Below are 19,567 nucleotides of genomic sequence, written 5' to 3' on the forward strand. Positions count from 1 at the left end.
CTGTAGCACTAGAAAGTCTAGCCGATACATTGCCAAACACAGAAATGACCTACAGAAGGAAAGGTTTCACATACTACATGATTTATGGGGGCAGCGTGTGGCTCAGTGGGCTAAGCCTGTGTGCCTGTAATCAGAAGGTTGCCGGTTCAAACAGCCTCAGCACGTCTGTGGGTCCTTGAGCAAGGCCCTTAACCCCCAGCTCCCTGGGCGCCCCAAGGCCCTTAACCCCCAGCTCCCTGGGCGCCCCAAGGCCCTTAACCCCCAGCTCCCTGGGTGCTGCTATGGGTGGCTGCCCTTTGCGGACAGCTTACTCTACAAAAAAGAGCAAGTTGAGGGAGGCGTAAAGACAATTTCCCCACGGGGATCAATAAAGTATCAATTATTATTTATGGCAAACCCAGGATAAATTTGGCACAGGGCTTCATGTTAGCAGCCGATTCTTACAGGGAGGTGGGAGAATTTTCAGATTCCAATATTCAGCTGAATTTCTTTCTAGAATGTCCAATCTTTGCACATTACCATTACCAATGTTTTCAAAATGCTGCAGACTTTGGAGATTTTTGGGCGCTCTGGAACAGCGCTAGGAGGGCCAATTTGACTCATACCCACTGTCTTTGATTACTAATTACTTTTACTTTATTTGCACTGTGTGTGCTATCTTTGTACCTTGTCTGTTTGGCACCATATTCATCTGTGCACTATTTCTTGTTGCTGCTGCATGGACCAGAATTTCCCCCTTGCATCAATAAAGTTCATCTTAATCTTAATACATCTTACCTGTGTTTTATGAGTAGGGTACTTGTGAGAAGTTCTGTACTGGTGCCACACCATGGTCAAAATATGAACTGCACATAAATTTTCCAGTGCTACAGTAGGCAGTTTTTTGCCACATACGTATCAGTTACTTCAGAATGCTGATGTTTCTTCTCAAAACATTTTCCATTTGAATATTGCTAATATCTCAAATATTTGTTACAGCACTAATTAGGAGGATTTAAAAGTGTCACTCAACAGCATTTGCAGAAAATGTTGAACATATAACATTAGGGGAAAAAACACTGAAGCTGACAGGATACTGGTATTCAAGTCTCAGTACTGCAACCGAGAAATGTGCAATGAGGAAATGTGACACCTTGTTAAAATCTGAATTAGTTATTGTTCATTTCCAACACACACACACGCGCACACACACACACACACACACACACACACACAGTTTTTAAATTTTGTAGGGACTCTTCATTTATTTCTATGGGCAAAACCCTAATCCCAACTATGAGAACCTTAGCCATCTTGCACTGATACACAGATTAACCATAAAGTAACCTTAACCCTAAGTAACCAAATAAGATTCAAGACTTTTTTAGTTAATTTTTTTGTTTTTTTCCAAAGATTTTTCTAAAATTGAATTTCCTCAGGCGGGAACCAGAAAAATGTCCCCAACAACTTCAAAATAATGAGTTTTTAGCACTTTGGTCCCCATAATATTATATATACACACAGTACATAACCACACACACGTAGAGCTTAGAGACCAGGAAGCTCCCTCACCTAAGTTGACCACATTTTTGGCCCAGAATGTGGGATCGCAGAAGAAGCGCACAGCACCATTGGCCGGAGGGACAGGGTCCAGTCGAGCCTTCAGGATGTATCGTAGCTGGTAGGTAATCTGCAGAGAAAACAATCTTTAAAGGACACAAGTCTTTGGCCTAAGGTTAATCACGATTTGGATTATTATACCTTCAGGTTTTATATGTCTGGGATAAGTGAGTGGACACCAGTGGAAGTGGCTGAGTGACAGTGTGTACACAGTCCCTACCAGACGCTTGCTGTAGAGCAGGGCAGTGCTGCTGCCATTGCTGATGGCCCAGTGGGTGAAACTGAGAACGTGTGAGATTTGCTGGGCCAGGACGTTGATGTCCCTCTGCTGACTCAGCAGCTTCATGCTCCGCTCTTTTGTCACGTTCTGCAGGATGCAAGAGCAAGAGTCTAATTTCCATCAGGAAAAATGCAATCATACCCAAGAAATGCAGGAAAATGCACGTTCAGGGTAATCTCAGCACCACACACATCCGACGTGGAACCCTCTGCTGAGACACCGGTTCCCCTCAGCTACAGTAGTCTTACCTCCAGCTGCTGCAGTAGAGATTTGCCCTTCTTGTTGATCTCATTGATGAGCGTAAAAACTGCTATTTTGATTTCATGCTCCACCTTCTTGTGAGTCTCATTCACCTCTTTTATCCTAATGTGGGCAGAACAAAAACAAAAGATGAGACCCACCGGATCCTATTTGTTGCAGGACCACCAAGCTCTTCAGCATGTCACTCATTGTTCCTCTCGCATCCCATACCTGCTCTGCACCTGAGAGGCAGAGTACTGCACGTAAGTCTTCTTCTCCTGCAGCTTTGCCATAAAGGTCTCAATTATTCCTTTCTGGTTCTGAAAGGCCTCCTCCAGGAATTGATACCTGACCAATAAAGCACAGGACTCAGCAACGTGCCTGGGAGAGCAGTGTACTGCCACAGCCTTACCCATGAGTAAATGTGATGCTGGACTGCAAGTAGGGGTGTGCAATTTGACGTTGTTAGATTAAAATATCTCCATGATCTGCCGATACGAAGAAATCGTTATTATAGTACTACAGCGCACATTCTATCAGTGGCAGTTCTACAGCTCATACACACATCTAAAGTTGTTTTGTCAGCCAAATCTGTTTCGACACACCAATAAACCAGTTACAGCAGTAAGTAGTGCCTTGGATTTCTTCCTCTTTCCCTTTCTCGTCCCAACATGCAATGCATTCCCTTTTTGGCAATGCAGGGGCCTGGATGACACGAAGGAATTGGTCCTAAATATCTTAAAAACAAACATGAAAAAGAATCATAATAAGATCATGGATCGGGATCCAAATCGTGATATGATGTTTTTTGCCATATCGCCCACACTGAATTACAAGAATGAGGTACCAGGAAGATAACTGCCAGCATCAGTGCAATAAAGGACAAAACAGCAGCACAATAAAAACAAGACAAAAGCTAAAAAAGCAAATAATACAATTTTAGTAGCTGCGGGGCTCTTGAAAATGGTGTGGCAATCCATCATTACACATAATTTATAAAGAATGTCACATGAAACAGGAATTAATGTAACCTAGTTTGCATGGTTTGAACAACTTCTTGCATACAACAGGCTTCAAGGTCGTTTTCAGTTAAATTTTGCAACCATGTCTGGAAATAATGGTTTTCAAACTATTCTGGCCACAACCAGCATTTCTGCGTTCCTCCCATTACAGCGTACATGGGTGCCGGCACAAAGCCCCACACTGCAGTAAAGTTAGCAATATATTTGAAATGCGGTTTTCCTGATGAATTCTCAACAAAAGCAAGCCAGGTGGTTTTTAATGACACAGATGTTATGCCCAGCATACAGGTATAGTTGCACACCAATCGTTGTTGTGTTTCAAGTCCTTTTACTGTGCGCATTAAATCCTTCTTAATATCTACGAGAAGATGTGATCTACAGAAGAACTCCTACCCAGCACCACTCAACAACTCAACCTCCTGAGCTGGGGTTTCCAGAGGAGGGGTCAGCACTACTAGATGGTCCATACATCCTCCAGCTGCTCAGAGTGGGGGGGGGGGGGGCGACCTGCAGCCTATCCAGGAGCAGATACAAGGGAAGACCAGGGGTGGCCATGGCAACCCCTAGAAAATATGTGGTCACCCCAGTTTCCACCCATCACCAAAAAATAAAACCTAATTATGACGCATTTAACTATGTAAACCGGACCTGACCAACCTGTTAATCTTGGTGTTTCTCAATCCAGTCTGATCGTGAGATGATTAATGCATAATGCTTGCGATCAACAAACTATTACCTCACTGCCATCCCATTAAAATTATTGGGACCTCATTGCACAAGGCCGGGCTACACCTCCGAGCCAATCCCAGGCAGCTAAGGGCACGATACTGTAGCACAGACTGTTAGGCACAGTGTCCATTTTAGACACACCATTAGCCTAATTGCACGTCCATGGACTGCAGGTGGAATTAAATAAAACATCTGCTTTAAGCATTTGTGAACAAATGCACTTTTGTCGTGGATGCATTTGACTCACTAATTTACATTTATATTGATGTGTCATCCAAAAGCTATTCGGCCACATCAGCATGGTCGTCCACAACATTCTGATGGAGTTTCGCTTTAAACATTAACAAGACTGCATTGGCAGGATAACCCACGGAAAAACAGTACAAATATATAATCAGAGGTAGATGCAGAAAGCAAAAATCTAGACCAAGATTTTGTTTCAACCAAGCAGTTGAGTACTCTGACAGTGAACTGGCTGGCTAAAGCAAAATCCTGGTCAGGATTTTTACCTTCTGGACCTGAACGATCCACCTCTCAATATAAGAAAATCCTAGGTTGTAATAAAAGCAGTACAGCTTTGACAGGACAGCAGCTAGAATCTTACAAGACTTGGTGGCAAAAATCCCTTAAATCATTAAGGGCTTCAGTGAAGGAAGTCAAGTAGTCAGGTGAATATCTGATTACCAGCCCACTATTATCACAGGAGCCCTTCAGCAGCAGATGGCTCGGGGACCCAGGTCTCACCTGTGCTCCTTGTGTTCCAGCAGCTGGCAGTCCCTGCAGGTGAGGGTGTCGCACGTTTCGCAGAAGAGCTTCAGTGCCTCTTGCTTGTGGATGGGGCAGAACACAGGCCGCTGGCCCGAGGTCTCCACCGATTCTGTAGGGCAGAGCGAGGGATTCACAAAGCCGCCGTATAGCCAAAGCGAGAAACGGCGCCGACACAGACAGGGGGCCGTCGGAAACCGCAGCGTTTTATTCCCCAGGCAGAGCCGTCACTCACGTCTACCATCTAAATACATAGTGCCAAAACACTCACCAACCTGTACAATTTCTAGAGGTCCTGCATGGATCAACTGGAAGAGCGAAAGTTAATAAATGTGTTTTTACCTGAATGCTCAGAGTCCTAGTTGTGACACGCAGATCTGAAAGTATACTTATTCATTTATTGCAAATTCCAGTTATAAGACAATTCACAGAATCTACCCTCAAGAACTAAGCTGTTACTTGGGTTTCCTTCCGAATGTTTTAATGTCCATGTCTGAAAATGCTGTTTATTTTACTTATATTTTGATGGTCCTTCTACCATTTCACTATATACCCAGTGTTATGCACTGTTAGCTATCAGTTATCCCAGATCAGTTCTCCACTTGACAAAGTCATTCTATCTTCGGTCTCCGGTCCGGAATTCCAGTCCAGGTCCCACCTGCAGCTCCCCTTCACCACCCAGAAGTGAATATAAGCAGCCCTCAGTCGGACACCTGACCAGCTTTTGCTCATTTTCGATTGTGATTATATGCCTACTGTATTTACCGGCTCTCTCGAATTTGACTTGAATCTGATTGTGCTAGAGATTACACTTGGCCCAGTAGGGTCTCTGGTGGCGAATTGGTCCTAGGTGAGCGGTTACACAAAGTACAATGCAGAACAACCCCCGTGATTATAAAGAACAAAGATCACATAACCTTGTCCAGATTATGGAAACCAGAGCCCCACCCTGAAGCCTGGCCTGGGGTGAAGCTCACAGGCGAGTGCCTGGTGGTCAGGCCTCTCTACCCACTGGGCCTGGGCAGGCATAGCCTGAAGGAGTTACACCCCGCAGAGGGGCCATGGGGGTCAGCTGTGTTGCGGACTGGACGGCCTTGGAGGACGGGCCTTGACAGATCAATCCGAGGTTACTGGAATTGGGGCTCTGTTCACTGGGGCAGATTCCTGCACTTCAGAGCAGCAGCCAGTGGCTCTTGGACATGCCAGGAATGTTTTATAGTCGTGATGATCAAAGTGTGGAGTCTAGTCTCAACACAAAGTGGTCAGCTGAATAACAAGCAGTGAAAAGAGGGGGGATGAGTGTGAATGTATATTTTCACAGATCGAAAATCAGCTGATCCACGATTCTAACTGGTGCAGAGTCAATATATAATGCAGTGGCATGTCGTTACAATGCAGTCAGCCTGCTAAAACAACTAAAAGGTAAAGCAAATACATAACATACACTTCACTGATCTAAAGGAGGATTTGGTTGCGTACATAAAGGAAGACAAAGTGCAGATACAAACAAAAGCGCAAACATTGTGTAGACTTTACCCACAGTACAACCAATTAAACAAAATTAATAAATGCAGCAAAATCAATGGCTTTTCAGCATTGATGTGTTGCGTACTCTTTTTCCAGCCTGCTCGCTGTGTACAAAAATATTAAGTGTATGTTCTGTAAATGAACTATATAAAAACACAATGAATGAAATGAACATTAGCGCATAATGATGTCTGACCACTAGGGGGAGCTGGAAACAGTTACCAAGAGAAATGTGAAATACTAAGGGTAAGCCCAATGTCTGGCTGAAATCAGTATCCAGCATGAATACTGCATTCGTTCTGAAGCCGACTGCCATCCCATGATTACAAATGATTATCCATGTCTGTCTTCAGTGCTTCATTACATTTTTCTGTTTTGCATTGTATTATGTGGGTTTTAAAATCTCTTGGTTAGACATAGGGTTGGGGGGTATTAGATACTGGCCAAGCCTACTTAGATCGCAGGTGTACTTTGTGAAGTTCATGTTGCACTTACTCTTTCTCCCTTGCGTGCATTTTACATTATACGTTGTATTTTGGTGGTATGTTTCAAACACTATGTTGATTACTTAACATTCAGGCCTGTGTGTATCCAAGTATTTGACTTATTTTATGCTAATTTAAGATGTTCTGCAGCCTAACTACAGAACGCTATATAGTCCAGCTCAAAATATATTATACAGTGATCCCCTGCTATATCGCGGTCCAGCTATCGCACCCCCACTATATCGCAGATTTTCCTTCGACGCATCACACTCTGCGTATCACGTACCGTGCTTGTGGTCCAATTGTGGTCCGAAGATACCCCTCCTAAACCACCTGAAGGTGAGCCTTCAGAAGAGCTGTAAATGCTCTGCGTTGCTGTGCAGTACATACTCATCACCTTCATACGTACTTCATCGTGCACTGCACAGCTAATTCATCATCATCATTCAAGTTATGCAGTGTATCTTCACTGGTGATTACCCATACTGAGCTTTAAATGTTTTTATTTTTACATATTCCATTACGTACATGTGTGGGTGTGTATATACAGTGTGAGTCTGCGCACATCTTTGTGGAGAGTAGAAGAAATGGACTGTTTGTTTGGGTGGAGAGGGCAGGTTTCTGGCACGATTCCAGGGTGTGTGCAAAATACTATTATGGTTTTTAAAAAAATCTCAACATATGGACTGTGTTGCATTGTTTTTGGGTTACAGGACAGGTTGGGTTAGGATGTGCTGTACTATATCTGTTTGCTTAATACATATATACATACACACACACACACACACACACACATATTATATATATATATATAAATATATATATAAAATATATAAATATATATATAAAATATATAAATATATATATATAAAATATATATATATATATAAAATAAATAAATATATATATAATATATATATATTTATATATATATAAATATATAAATATATATATAAATATATATATATATATATATATGTATAAATAAATATATATATAATATAAATATATATATATATAAATATATATATATATATAAATATATATATATATAAATATATATATATATAAATATATATATATATAAATATATATATATATATAAATATATATATATATATAAATATATATATATATATAAATATATATATTATATATATATATATTATATATATATATATATTATATATATATATATATATATATATGTATAAATAAATATATATATATATATATAAATATATATATATATATATAAATAAATAAATATATATATATATATATATATATTATATACACACACACACACACACACACACACACACATATACATACTCAGCAAAAAAAGAAACGTCCCTTTTTCAGGACTGTGTATTTCAACAATAATGTTTTAAAAATCCAAATAACTTTACAGATCTTCATTGTAAAGGGTTTAAACAATGTTTTCCATGCATGTTCAATTAACCATAATCAATTAATTAACATGCACCTGTGGAATGGTCGTTAAGACCTTAACAGCTTACAGAAAGTAGGCATTTAAGGTCACAGTTCTAAAAGCGCAGGACACTAAAGACACTAAAACACCCAAAGAAAGATGCCCAGGGTCCCTGCTCATCTGCGTGAACGTGCATTAGGCATGTTGCAGGGAGGCATGAGGACTGCTGATGTGGCTAGGGCAATAAATTGCCATGTCCGCACTGTGAGACGCCTAAGACAGCGCTACAGGGAGACAGGAAGGACAGCTGATCATCCTCGCAGTGGAAGACCACGTGTAACAACACCTGCACAGGATCGGTACATCCGAATATCACACCTGCGTGACAGGTACAGGATGGCCACAACAACTGCCCGAGTCACACCAGGAACACACAATCCCTCCATCAGTGCTCAGACTGTCCGCAATAGGCTGAGAGAGGCTGGACTGAGGGCTTGTGTGTTCCTGGTGTGACTCGGGCAGTTGTTGTGGCCATCCTGTACCTGTCACATAGGTGTGATATTCGGATGTGCATGTTAATTAATTGATTATGGTTAATCATACATACATACATATATACACTCACCTAAAGGATTATTAGGAACACCATACTAATACGGTGTTTGACCCCCTTTCGCCTTCAGAACTGCCTTAATTCTACGTGGCATTGATTCAACAAGGTGCTGAAAGCATTCTTTAGAAATGTTGGCCCATATTGATAGGATAGCATCTTGCAGTTGATGGAGATTTGTGGGATGCACATCCTGGGCACGAAGCTCCCGTTCCACCACATCCCAAAGATGCTCTATTGGGTTGAGATCTAGTGACTGTGGGGGCCATTTTAGTACAGTGAACTCATTGTCATGTTCAAGAAACCAATTTGAAATGATTCGAGCTTTGTGACATGGTGCATTATCCTGCTGGAAGTAGCCATCAGAGGATGGGTACATGGTGGTCATAAAGGGATGGACATGGTCAGAAACAATGCTCAGGTAGGCCGTGGCATTTAAACGATGCCCAATTGGCAATAAGGGGCCTAAAGTGTGCCAAGAAAACATCCCCCACACCATTACACCACCACCACCAGCCTGCACAGTGGTAACAAGGCATGATGGATCCATATTCTCATTCTGTTTACGCCAAATTCTGACTCTACCATTTGAATGTCTCAACAGAAATCGAGACTCATCAGACCAGGCAACATTTTTCCAGTCTTCAGCTGTCCAATTTTGGTGAGCTCGTGCAAATTGTAGCCTCTTTTTCCTATTTGTAGTGGAGATGAGTGGTACCCGGTGGGGTCTTCTGCTGTTGTAGCCCATCCGCCTCAAGGTTGTGCGTGTTGTGGCTTCACAAATGCTTTGCTGCATACCTCGGTTGTAACGAGTGGTTATTTCAGTCAAAGTTGCTCTTCTATCAGCTTGAATCAGTCGGCCCATTCTCCTCTGACCTCTAGCATCAACAAGGCATTTTCGCCCACAGGACTGCCGCATACTGGATGTTTTTCCCTTTGCACACCATTCTTTGTAAACCCTAGAAATGGTTGTGCGTGAAAATCCCAGTAACTGAGCAGATTATGAAATACTCAGACCGGCCAGTCTGGCACCAACAACCATGCCACGCTCAAAATTGCTTAAATCACCTTTCTTTCCCATTCTGACATTCAGTTTGGCGTTCAGGAGATTGTCTTGACCAGGACCACACCCCTAAATGCATTGAAGCAACTGTCATGTGATTGGTTGATTAGATAATTGCATTAATGAGAAATTGAACAGGTGTTCCTAATAATCCTTTAGGTGAGTGTATATATATATACACACATACATATATACATATATATACACACATATATATATATATATATATATATATATATATATATATATATATACACACACATTTTAATACTTTTACATGTGTTTAAAGCAGTGGGAGGGGTATTTAAAGGCTTAAACCATAAAAAAAATGTTTATTTATATGGTCTTTCAATATCGCAGATTTTCATCTATCGCTTTTAAAGCAGTGTGAGGGGTTTTTTAAGGCTTAAACTATAAAAAAAAATGTTTATATGGTCTTTCAATGTCGCAGATTTTCATCTATCGCTTTTAAAGCAGTGTGAGGGGTATTTAAAGGCTTAAACCATAAAAAAATGTTTATTTATATGGTCTTTCATCTATCGCTGATGGGTCTGAAACGTAACTTACGCGAAAGGCAGGGGATCACTGTATTACAAAATAAACGCAATTAAAAATGATTGCAGTACAGTTTTATATTGCTTTGTGCTGAGCCAATATCGGAGTGGCTAATCGCTCAGCAATTCTGACAGGCCCCATCATAGCTGCTAAATTTTATGGCCTGACTGAACACTGAAGTTGCTAATCGCAGACGTACAGAAATCCCAGCTTTATGACCGTTCGCCTTACACCACTTTGCTTTTAATAAAGGCACCTGTTATTGCTAACCAAAAGAAATACGAGTTTTACAAAAAAAGGATAAAAGTGAAAATAGCATTTAGCGCTGGTTAATCCGGAAGCCAATTAAAGATATACAGTCATGAGTTGCATAATGATGTTTTGATCAACAATGGATCACGTATACAACAGTGTTCCCATAAGATTATAATGGAACTGAAAAATTCCACCTAGCGATGTCGTAGCCGTCGTAACGTCATAGGACAACGCAATACACACACGTTTCCGGTGATGCTGGTGTAAACAAACTTCCATATAGAAGTATAGCACATGCAATTATGTACAGTACATAATATTTGAAAATGATAACTATGTTAGTTTATGTATTATACTATACTTTTTATTGATATTTTGGCTGTACCATATAGCTTAGGTGTGTAGTGGACTGTACCTTCCAAGTTTGTGTAAGAACACACAAACACACTGGCGAAATCGCCTAATGATGCATTTCTTACAAAGAATCTGCATTGATTCTGGTAAGTGAAACTACACTGTACGTACATTATTTATACTTTATATAGGCTGTGTATCACATCATTCCTGTTTTTCCTATATATTAGTATTATTTTAGGGTTTATGTGATATTTGGTGTTATACTTTAGGTCTGGGAATGCTCAGATGGTTTTTCCCATATATATTAATGGCATCTGATTGCATCTTCACTTCTGCGGCATGTTGGCTTAGGAAATAGTAACTCGGGATAGTAACAGGGATGCTCTGCCTCACAGTGCTCTCAATGGAAAAAGGAAAAAAAGTGCATCATGTGGGGGGAAAATATCATGTGAATAACTACATGACAGGAGACGGCTAGACCATGTCAGTGTAATCTAATCAGTCACTACATCTTTCAGTGCACCATTTCAGGTATATTACATTAGTGATGTATTCCTGCAGGATGGAGCTCGTCATACTTTTGATAAACATGGTGTTACTACTGTCACATAGTGGCTCCAATATCCAGGTTCACAACAGTCCTAATAGTGTCTCCTCACACGGCTGACGAGGACTGTGAGCTTGCTGAAGGCCACTTACCTGAGGAGACCTCCTCCTTCTTGCGGATTTTGTGGTCCTTGGTGAACTTTACCCTCTGGTGAGCCTCAATGCAGGTCTTGCACAGCCACTCTCCACACTCTACACAGAAGCCCACAGCGCCGGCGTTGTCCTCACAGCTGGTGCAGACCTGCACGCACAAGTAAACATACAGGGAAGAGATGGAAGAAGAGAGACACGGACCAGTAATGATGGCTGCCAGCCCTCAATGAAGTCTGAAGACTAATAATGAGCACAGAGAACTCTACAAGGTAGCTTTTCACTTTCCATTCCAGAGTCACTGATGCGTTCAAGAAATAACCAACAGGAAGTCTTTAAAAAAAAACAAAAGCCTGCTCACCTGGACAGAGTTCTCATCGGAGCCACAAGAACCCTCTGATGTGTCCTTTACAAAGTAGTTGTCCACCAGATCATTCTGTTTGTAGTCTTGGTGACACACAGTGCAGCGCATGACATTCACTGTTGGGGAAGTGGAAAAGAGAGTAAGGCCGACTGGATGGGTGGGAAAACAGGAACACCGAGGCCTGCCTGCATGGCCTCTATGATAGCTACAGCCTAAAATAACAGGGTTACTTCCAATACTCGTATTGCTCCTTTGAAGATCTAGGCACGCTCCACATGAAACTGGGCATACTCAGCAGGTGGAGGCGTTTCTATCCAAGTTACTATTGGCTTAAGTGTCAATATATGGATGTGACTGCCTATGTCCCTGTTCACACCTGGTATTAACTTGCATCCTGGGTGAGCTGATCACAAGTGGACAGCACTAAATACAGGTGTGAACGCGTTGAGGGTGCATTAAGATCGGATCACACAGACCACATTCGGAGGTGGTCTGTTCCGCATATGGCCACATTCTTATAGCAGTGTGAACGCGAATGTGTCCTGGGCCGCATTGAAGGACCGCCTACTCAGCTGACGTAAACATGTGGGCAGAACTACGTACATATGTATTCATTAAACGCGCAAGAGGTATTTAACATGAATTATGTCAGATCGTCTGTCGGTGCAGAATGGGCCACTGTGCACCAAACTACATTGTGAACTACAACTTTTTTTTGTACAACACCAAAAAATAAGTTTGAATCTGCTAGGAAGCTGGTTAAATATCGGACTGTCGCAACACGTTCGCATAGAAACCTTGTCAAAATGCGCATGATTAATGTTCCGTGCAAATTCGGGAAAAATACATTGCGTAAGAAGTGATTTATGAAATATGTTTTGGAATTTGCACAAATCATATTTAATGCAATCTTTGATGAATATTCCTTATTTATGGAAAAGCTGCTAAACGCTTCATTAATATCGGTGAAATGCGGCAGTAAATATTGTATGAACATAAAATTAAAGCGTATAGGTAATGTATGTTCAGCACCCTAGAAAAAGGATATGTGAGTAGAAACATATAATGCATAGTATATGCATTACATATAAACATAGTATAATTGTCTATATACCGTAGTATAAATTTTGAGCTTCAGTGGTTATGTTTAAAAGCCAAAATATTATCATATGGCATCCAACACAATGCTTTACTGACAGAACCCTTTGCCCTTGAATAGTAAAGTATTAGCCCGCCCTAGGTATATCTTAGATTTTTTAATGATGTGGTATAAAATGCACGTCTACAATGTGAGTTTAACTGAGGAAAAAGTTTTTTTTGTTTTAAGTAATTACATTTAAATTATGTGAAATAATTTTATGACAGTCTAATGAAAATGTTATTACAAAATACAATTTAAAGATCATGTGTAGAAGACAAATATTATGAAGCATTAATACCTTATGGAATTATTTAAAAAGGACACAATAATCATTGATATATTTATTTATTTATTTATTTATTTATAGATATTACTATGTATTTCCTTTCGAGTATTACGGCGTTCCATCGGCGTACGGAAACGCACGTTAATGCCAGGTGTGAACATGGCCTGTCACTTGGCCCTCATGTTCCTTTCTTAACTTTGTGGCCCTGGTATGGGGACTTAAAAATGCAAACAAAAATTTATTCCCCACCCAAACACACAAACAGATCCTCACTTATCACAATGAGAAGTCCTTGACAGCTAATCGGTTTATCAGCTCCTCAAACATACAGTCCCTCAGATCACTGGCTGCTGCAGAGACCAGCACAGTCTGGTCTGAACCGGCTTATGCCAGCTCCTGCTGCTTGTATCCAGTTTGCCTGCAGGTCGACTGCAGCAGAATGTGGGAGCGGCTCTGTGTGCAGCTGTAGGGGGAGGTGCGCTGTGTGGTTTGGCTCACATGCAGTGCCACTGCAGTGGGAGTGTCACTGCACAAGACTCATTCAACACACGCTACAGTTGCACTACAGGTCAAAACAACGATTCACAGGATACACTTAAAACAATGCAATTTGATATCCAGCTGATTTTTTATTCACAAAGGTACATCTACAAATACAGTTTTGCTGTGAAATCCAGCAGCATACCTTTCATATCTTACAGATATCTTACAGCAAAATATCAAGTAAAGAGGTTTTACATCAAACCAAGCAGAGTGAAAATCTGGCAAAAAGGGACGGACATTTCAAACTCCCCTGAGCCAAAATATCACCTACAGCACAGCCATTGTGCTACAAATTAAGAGGCATCCCCCCCCCCCCCCACACAAGTTTTTCACCGAGCAATAAGACCATCCTATTCTGGCCTGAAGTTGAAAATAATTCCTAAATGGTTGCTGGTACCGTCACTAAAACCAAACACCTCAACACAAATACTCCATTGCTTTCAGGAGAGGAACAAGCAGAAGGTTAATATTATTAGTAGTTTACAAAGCTCTCATCTACTTTTATCATTTCATCAGGTGCAAAATGATCTTACCTCCACTCAGGATGTGTGGAGTTTATACGTTCTCCCTGTCACTTACGCTGGAATCCCCTCCTGGGTCTACCTCAGCCTTTTAATTCCAGCTTGATATTTCATTTCCTTTCAAATCTGCCATTGCCGCAGACAATTTTATATTTGTGCAATGCTTCCACTTGAACCCTATTGGTTGGAAACCAAGTTTCATACACTCCAATTGAGTTTGAGCCAAAAAGCTAGTAAAACAATAAAGCAAAATATAAAAACACAAATACAAATACAAACTGGCTGAACCAACGTACTGCTCGGTAAACTCTATATCGAATATGTAGTTTGTGAAGAATCAGGTCAACCTTCCATGCATATTATAATCCACAAGACATTTCAAAGTATCTACGGTTACTTAAATATAACTGAGCATGAATTAGAATAATGGCGGGAAATGTAAAGTTTTGACAAAACTGGCACCTGACAATTCTGTATGCTGTATGCAATTCTGTATACTTTTTGGCCAAACACAAGCACCTGTGATCCATTGAATGCATGTTTGAGGATGGGTGTATCCGATTTTGATTCTTGCAGAGACATTTTTAGGGGAGGAAGGGGGGGGGGGCTTCGGTAAAGGGCACCACCTTACTGAGCCAACTAACTTGAAAAAGCACATTAACAAATGTCAGAATTGCCCTAGAGGAACAAAAAAATTAAAATCAAATCACATAGTTCTTGCTGAATACAAAGAATAGCAAGATTTATGAAATATCCTAGGACCACATACCCCACATACGTAAACATACACTAAACAACAATGCTGTCCCAGGAAGACAAAAAGCTAAAACAAATGTAATGCAACCAAGAGGCAATCAGTTAAGCTTTATCGCATGGCATATTTAGTATAGAAGATAAAAGAAGACTTTAATAATAAACCCGAAAAGAAAATGTCACTAGGTGTGGTTATTCAGAATTTAAATTTTTTTAGGCTTTAAGAGATGCAACTTGGTCTATTTATACTCATGTGTCTTTCGCATGCATGCACGCACATATGCATGGTTGCGTTTTTACTCTCTACATAACACATAGAGCTCCACTGATAATTAGCCAAGAGGTCACACCATTTTCCAGGAGAGAAAGCATAGCCTAAGGAAAGCTGTGGTTAATTTTAATGTTCTCATTTGCAATCTTAAACTCAAAATCCAGATTTCTTCTAGTAACATGAAGCAAAAGTGTGTTAACAGATATTAGCTAAATGCACTTTATAAATAAATGAAGAACTTGCACATAAAGCTTTAAAAGAGAGATTCAACCAAACAATGTTTTGCGCACAGGAGACAAAGTATATATAACGTCTTTCTGTATTTTGACAGGCAATGAATTCGAACAACAACTCATTAAGTTAAAGCAATATCCAAGTGATTCCAATATCCTTTTTGTTAATGGAAGGGTTAAAATCATAAGCAATTTATTCTCAGACTCATATTTCATATGACAAGCACACAGAAGGCAAAGTGCTTCAGGCAAACTCCTGGTTATTTGTATTTACTCACCATAAGGTTTAGAACTTGCAGCTAACCTTTACATTTTTATCCCTCCTCTGTTCTTTTATATTAAAAATATTCATATTAACAGTAAGGATGAAACAATTAGCAGTTTCACAGTAAACCACACAAAAGATCTTGATGGTTAGTATTTTTCATGTTTGAATTAATATTAAAACTGTGGAAGAATTATTATTAAATCCATGGTTATTGTGCTTTGAAAAACTAAAGTTAAATATTGTCCAGCATCAGTCAAAGTTAGCGTCAGTCTCCCAGACACGGTCTCCTAGATGCAGGCGCACTGCATGCGACATGGCTTTGTTTAATGTCAGTGAAAACAGAGCAGTAAGCAGTGACAGAGCTATTAGCTATGCGATTATTTTAATGTTTACACAAACAGAAGGTTGCACAGTGCTGCTAAATTTTATTGGTGGTTTCACTACTAAATTTGGTGAAATGTCAGTTTGTGTATCTGTACTGACAATCACGATAATTTTGTCACTATAATCGCGATATAAAATTTCATGCCAGAGTCACTAAATGAGATGTTTGTATCCAGGAATTTCGATTAACATGGTAAACAATCTGCTAGATGTGCATAATCCCACTTTTTCAGTGCCAATACGATCCCGATACCTGAACAGAGGGTATCAGCCAATATGAGTACCGATCTGACACCATAGCTCTTTAAACTAGTACATACAAATGTATGCCAAAAAGCTTTAATTAGGCTACTAGAAACATACCAGCTCATTTGTACATCTAGCTTTAAGGGTTTTTGAGGCATGTGCAGTTCAATGTGAATATCTTCCAAGAGAGTACGCAAGTGGCGAATATTAAAAATGCCCCACAGATTTTCTCCCACTGGCAACAGCGTCACACTTCATCGCGATAACGGCCCCTCGTGCGTCACGAGCTGTAGTGAGCACGCAAAACAGCCAAAGCTAGCAACTCCTAAACCATCCATTGCTTTTTTCCATATTACTTGTGTTGTCTAGCACAATTGTGTGCACTTTGTTGTGGGATTTTCCGCTAAACGCTACTTCCACCTCTCAAAACTTTGTTTTGATTATAATTCGCTGTGCTACAGTTATAAAATATTTCCTCTTATCTGATGTTCTTACGCTCTTCCTACTGCAAAGGCTATGCACATGATGTCACCGCAGGCGGATGTCACTGCGCTCACACACAGAGTGACAAAAAACCCGAGTGGCAGCATTAGCGTTCAGCTTAAATGCCACAAAAAACAATTCTAAAATGGGAATGAGCAGTTCTGCGATTGATCATACAAATCGATTTCACAAAAAATGGGAGCTCTCTTATTACAGACTGCCGAAAACTAAATAAGAGAATATTGCACGTGGATTGGTCACATATGACAGACACCCAATCGGTCCAATAGGTACGGATCGGCGCCGATACCAATCCCAAATATCGGATCGGAGCACCTCTACTATCTTCTTTTTGCAGTGGCATTGTTTGACTATGCTAAGAACAGAAAAATATAATAGTCATGCCCCTTAGGCAAAGCTGTACCGCTATGGTATATGATTTACATTAGTATGCTGCTTAGTTTTATTCAGTAGGAATTTAAGAAACATTTCTTATAGTGCAAATTGTGTAATCTGTTGCCAAATTAAACATAATAAAGAAATCGAATCGTAACAAGTCTAAAGACATCTAGATCTTTTGTGCTCGGCACTAGCCTTACTAGTGGGGGGGACCGAAGACTATCATGGGAACAATGGGCGCAGACGGGAACCAACCCCGGGCAGTCGCCAACACACTGCAGGACGTCGACATAAATACGCAGTGACATCTACCGTTGAACTGAGGTCGTGAAATCAAATGCAATATTACACCAGTTTTTCTGTTAAAGTACCATGCAGTACTCCTAAAGTAGCGATTCATTCTCCACATCAGCCGGTTTAAATCATACATTTACATCGATTTTTAACCGATTCGTGATTCATCGTCACATGCCTACTTAAAAGCAATGAACTAAACTGAAGACATAACTGCTTTGTCTATCTTTGCACTGCAACTCTGCATCATATGAAGTCCATACAGGACATCCATCATTATCTTTTTCTGTCTTATTTTGAGATCATGGCTTATTTCCCTTGCGATCTCAATATATCATGATTTCTTGAGATCACAACCCTGCAGAAAAAACAGCTAAAAACCAGTTTAGGCAAGTAGCTGGTTTTAGTTGGCCTAAGTTGGCTTTAGATGGTCATGCCCCAGCTCTTGCTACTCTTTGAAGTTGGGTGACCAGTTGGTCATGCTGGTGTGACCAGGCAATTAAGCTGGTCGTGCTGGTATGACCAGTTAAACCAGCTAGAATGACCATCATAAGAAAAAGCTGGTATGACCAGTTAAACCATCAAATGATCATGCAAAAATACACCTTAAACTTGCAGCTGGTCAAGCTAGTTTTTCTTCAGCAGGAAAAGTAAAAAAAAAAATTCTCAGGAAAACAAAAGTTGTAATTAGACACGCAAACTGTGTCTATAAAAAGAAGGAAAAGGATTCCACTAAAAATACCGTTGCTAATGCTACTGAATTTGTGCAGTTTTTTCATTGCATTCCCACCGAAAATCTAGCCCCCACCCCATATGCTACACATAGAGGCTCATTAATACACAATGATAAATACATATATGAATATGGACAAAGCCTACTATTCATACTCTGCGTTCAATTCATCCCTATTTGTGCAAGTTTTATGAAAGTTCATGGATACAGACAAAAGGGAGCAGTACCACCAGAGATCGTGGGGGCAGAGTAGCCAGTAGTTCAAACAAAACATGGGTGTTTATCAAGATAACTGTGCCGTATGCACCATGGCCGTCGTTAGGTCCCGTCACAGTATTTCAGCCCCAATGCTAATCTTTCGTCAGCCCCAGGTAAAAGGGACTTAGCCCCTCATCTTTTCAATAGCGGGAACCTCCCCTGGTGTGCACAATATATTATCATAAGCACACAAGAAATTATAATGTGTGCACTACATAATCACTATACTTCAATCTTAGAATGATACAAAGACATTCTTGTTACACCAGGATAAACTGAAGTTTTCTGGCCATCTTTTACCAAAAGCAAGCTAAAATGTTCCCAAACTACTGATTTAAGTGATTTGGGAGGGCGTTTGGGCTCTCTAGCACTAGCTGTAACTAACTTACAATTAGCGTGATGTTTTCCATGTTGAACATCTACTTTTTATTATGAATTTAGGTTTCACCCATGTCAAGAAATGTATTAGTTTCATTGAATGTTCCAAACTTTAAATACTGTAACTGCAAACAGTGAATATGTGTATTGAGTTGCCGATGCGAGAGATGGTGCAGGAAAAGTCTCTAAACACGCTTACTCATTCATGATAATATCATGCCAAACTCGTGCATGTCAATCCCTTATATGTGGCTGTGTGCAACTGGGCAAATATATTACCAGCATCAAATTTGAACAACAATTACAGTAAACCATGTTCAAGATCATGTTTGGAAATGTTTTTAAACTGTCAACTGTTAACTGATAATAATATCACCACCTTGAAGAATTGTGA

The 19,567-nt window shown here is 40.2% G+C and overlaps 1 protein-coding gene across 3 annotated transcripts in view; it reads right to left on the reverse strand.

The window, feature by feature from the left end:
* Positions 1–19,567, reverse strand: part of trim33 (tripartite motif containing 33) — a 55,037-nt gene that overhangs the window by 15,273 nt on the left and 20,197 nt on the right. For all 3 annotated transcript variants that reach the window (XM_023831392.2, XM_072702280.1, XM_023831391.2), the window contains exons 2-8: positions 11,980–12,098; positions 11,622–11,769; positions 4,615–4,747; positions 2,351–2,467; positions 2,128–2,242; positions 1,820–1,966; positions 1,552–1,669 (exon numbers count right to left, since the gene is read on the reverse strand). In XM_023831392.2, the coding sequence (XP_023687160.1) occupies positions 1,552–1,669; positions 1,820–1,966; positions 2,128–2,242; positions 2,351–2,467; positions 4,615–4,747; positions 11,622–11,769; positions 11,980–12,098 (897 nt within the window). The remainder of the gene's footprint in view (positions 1–1,551; positions 1,670–1,819; positions 1,967–2,127; positions 2,243–2,350; positions 2,468–4,614; positions 4,748–11,621; positions 11,770–11,979; positions 12,099–19,567) is intronic.

The sequence above is a fragment of the Paramormyrops kingsleyae genome, chromosome 18 (assembly GCF_048594095.1).
Source record: "Paramormyrops kingsleyae isolate MSU_618 chromosome 18, PKINGS_0.4, whole genome shotgun sequence".
Taxonomy (NCBI): Eukaryota; Metazoa; Chordata; class Actinopteri; order Osteoglossiformes; family Mormyridae; genus Paramormyrops; species Paramormyrops kingsleyae.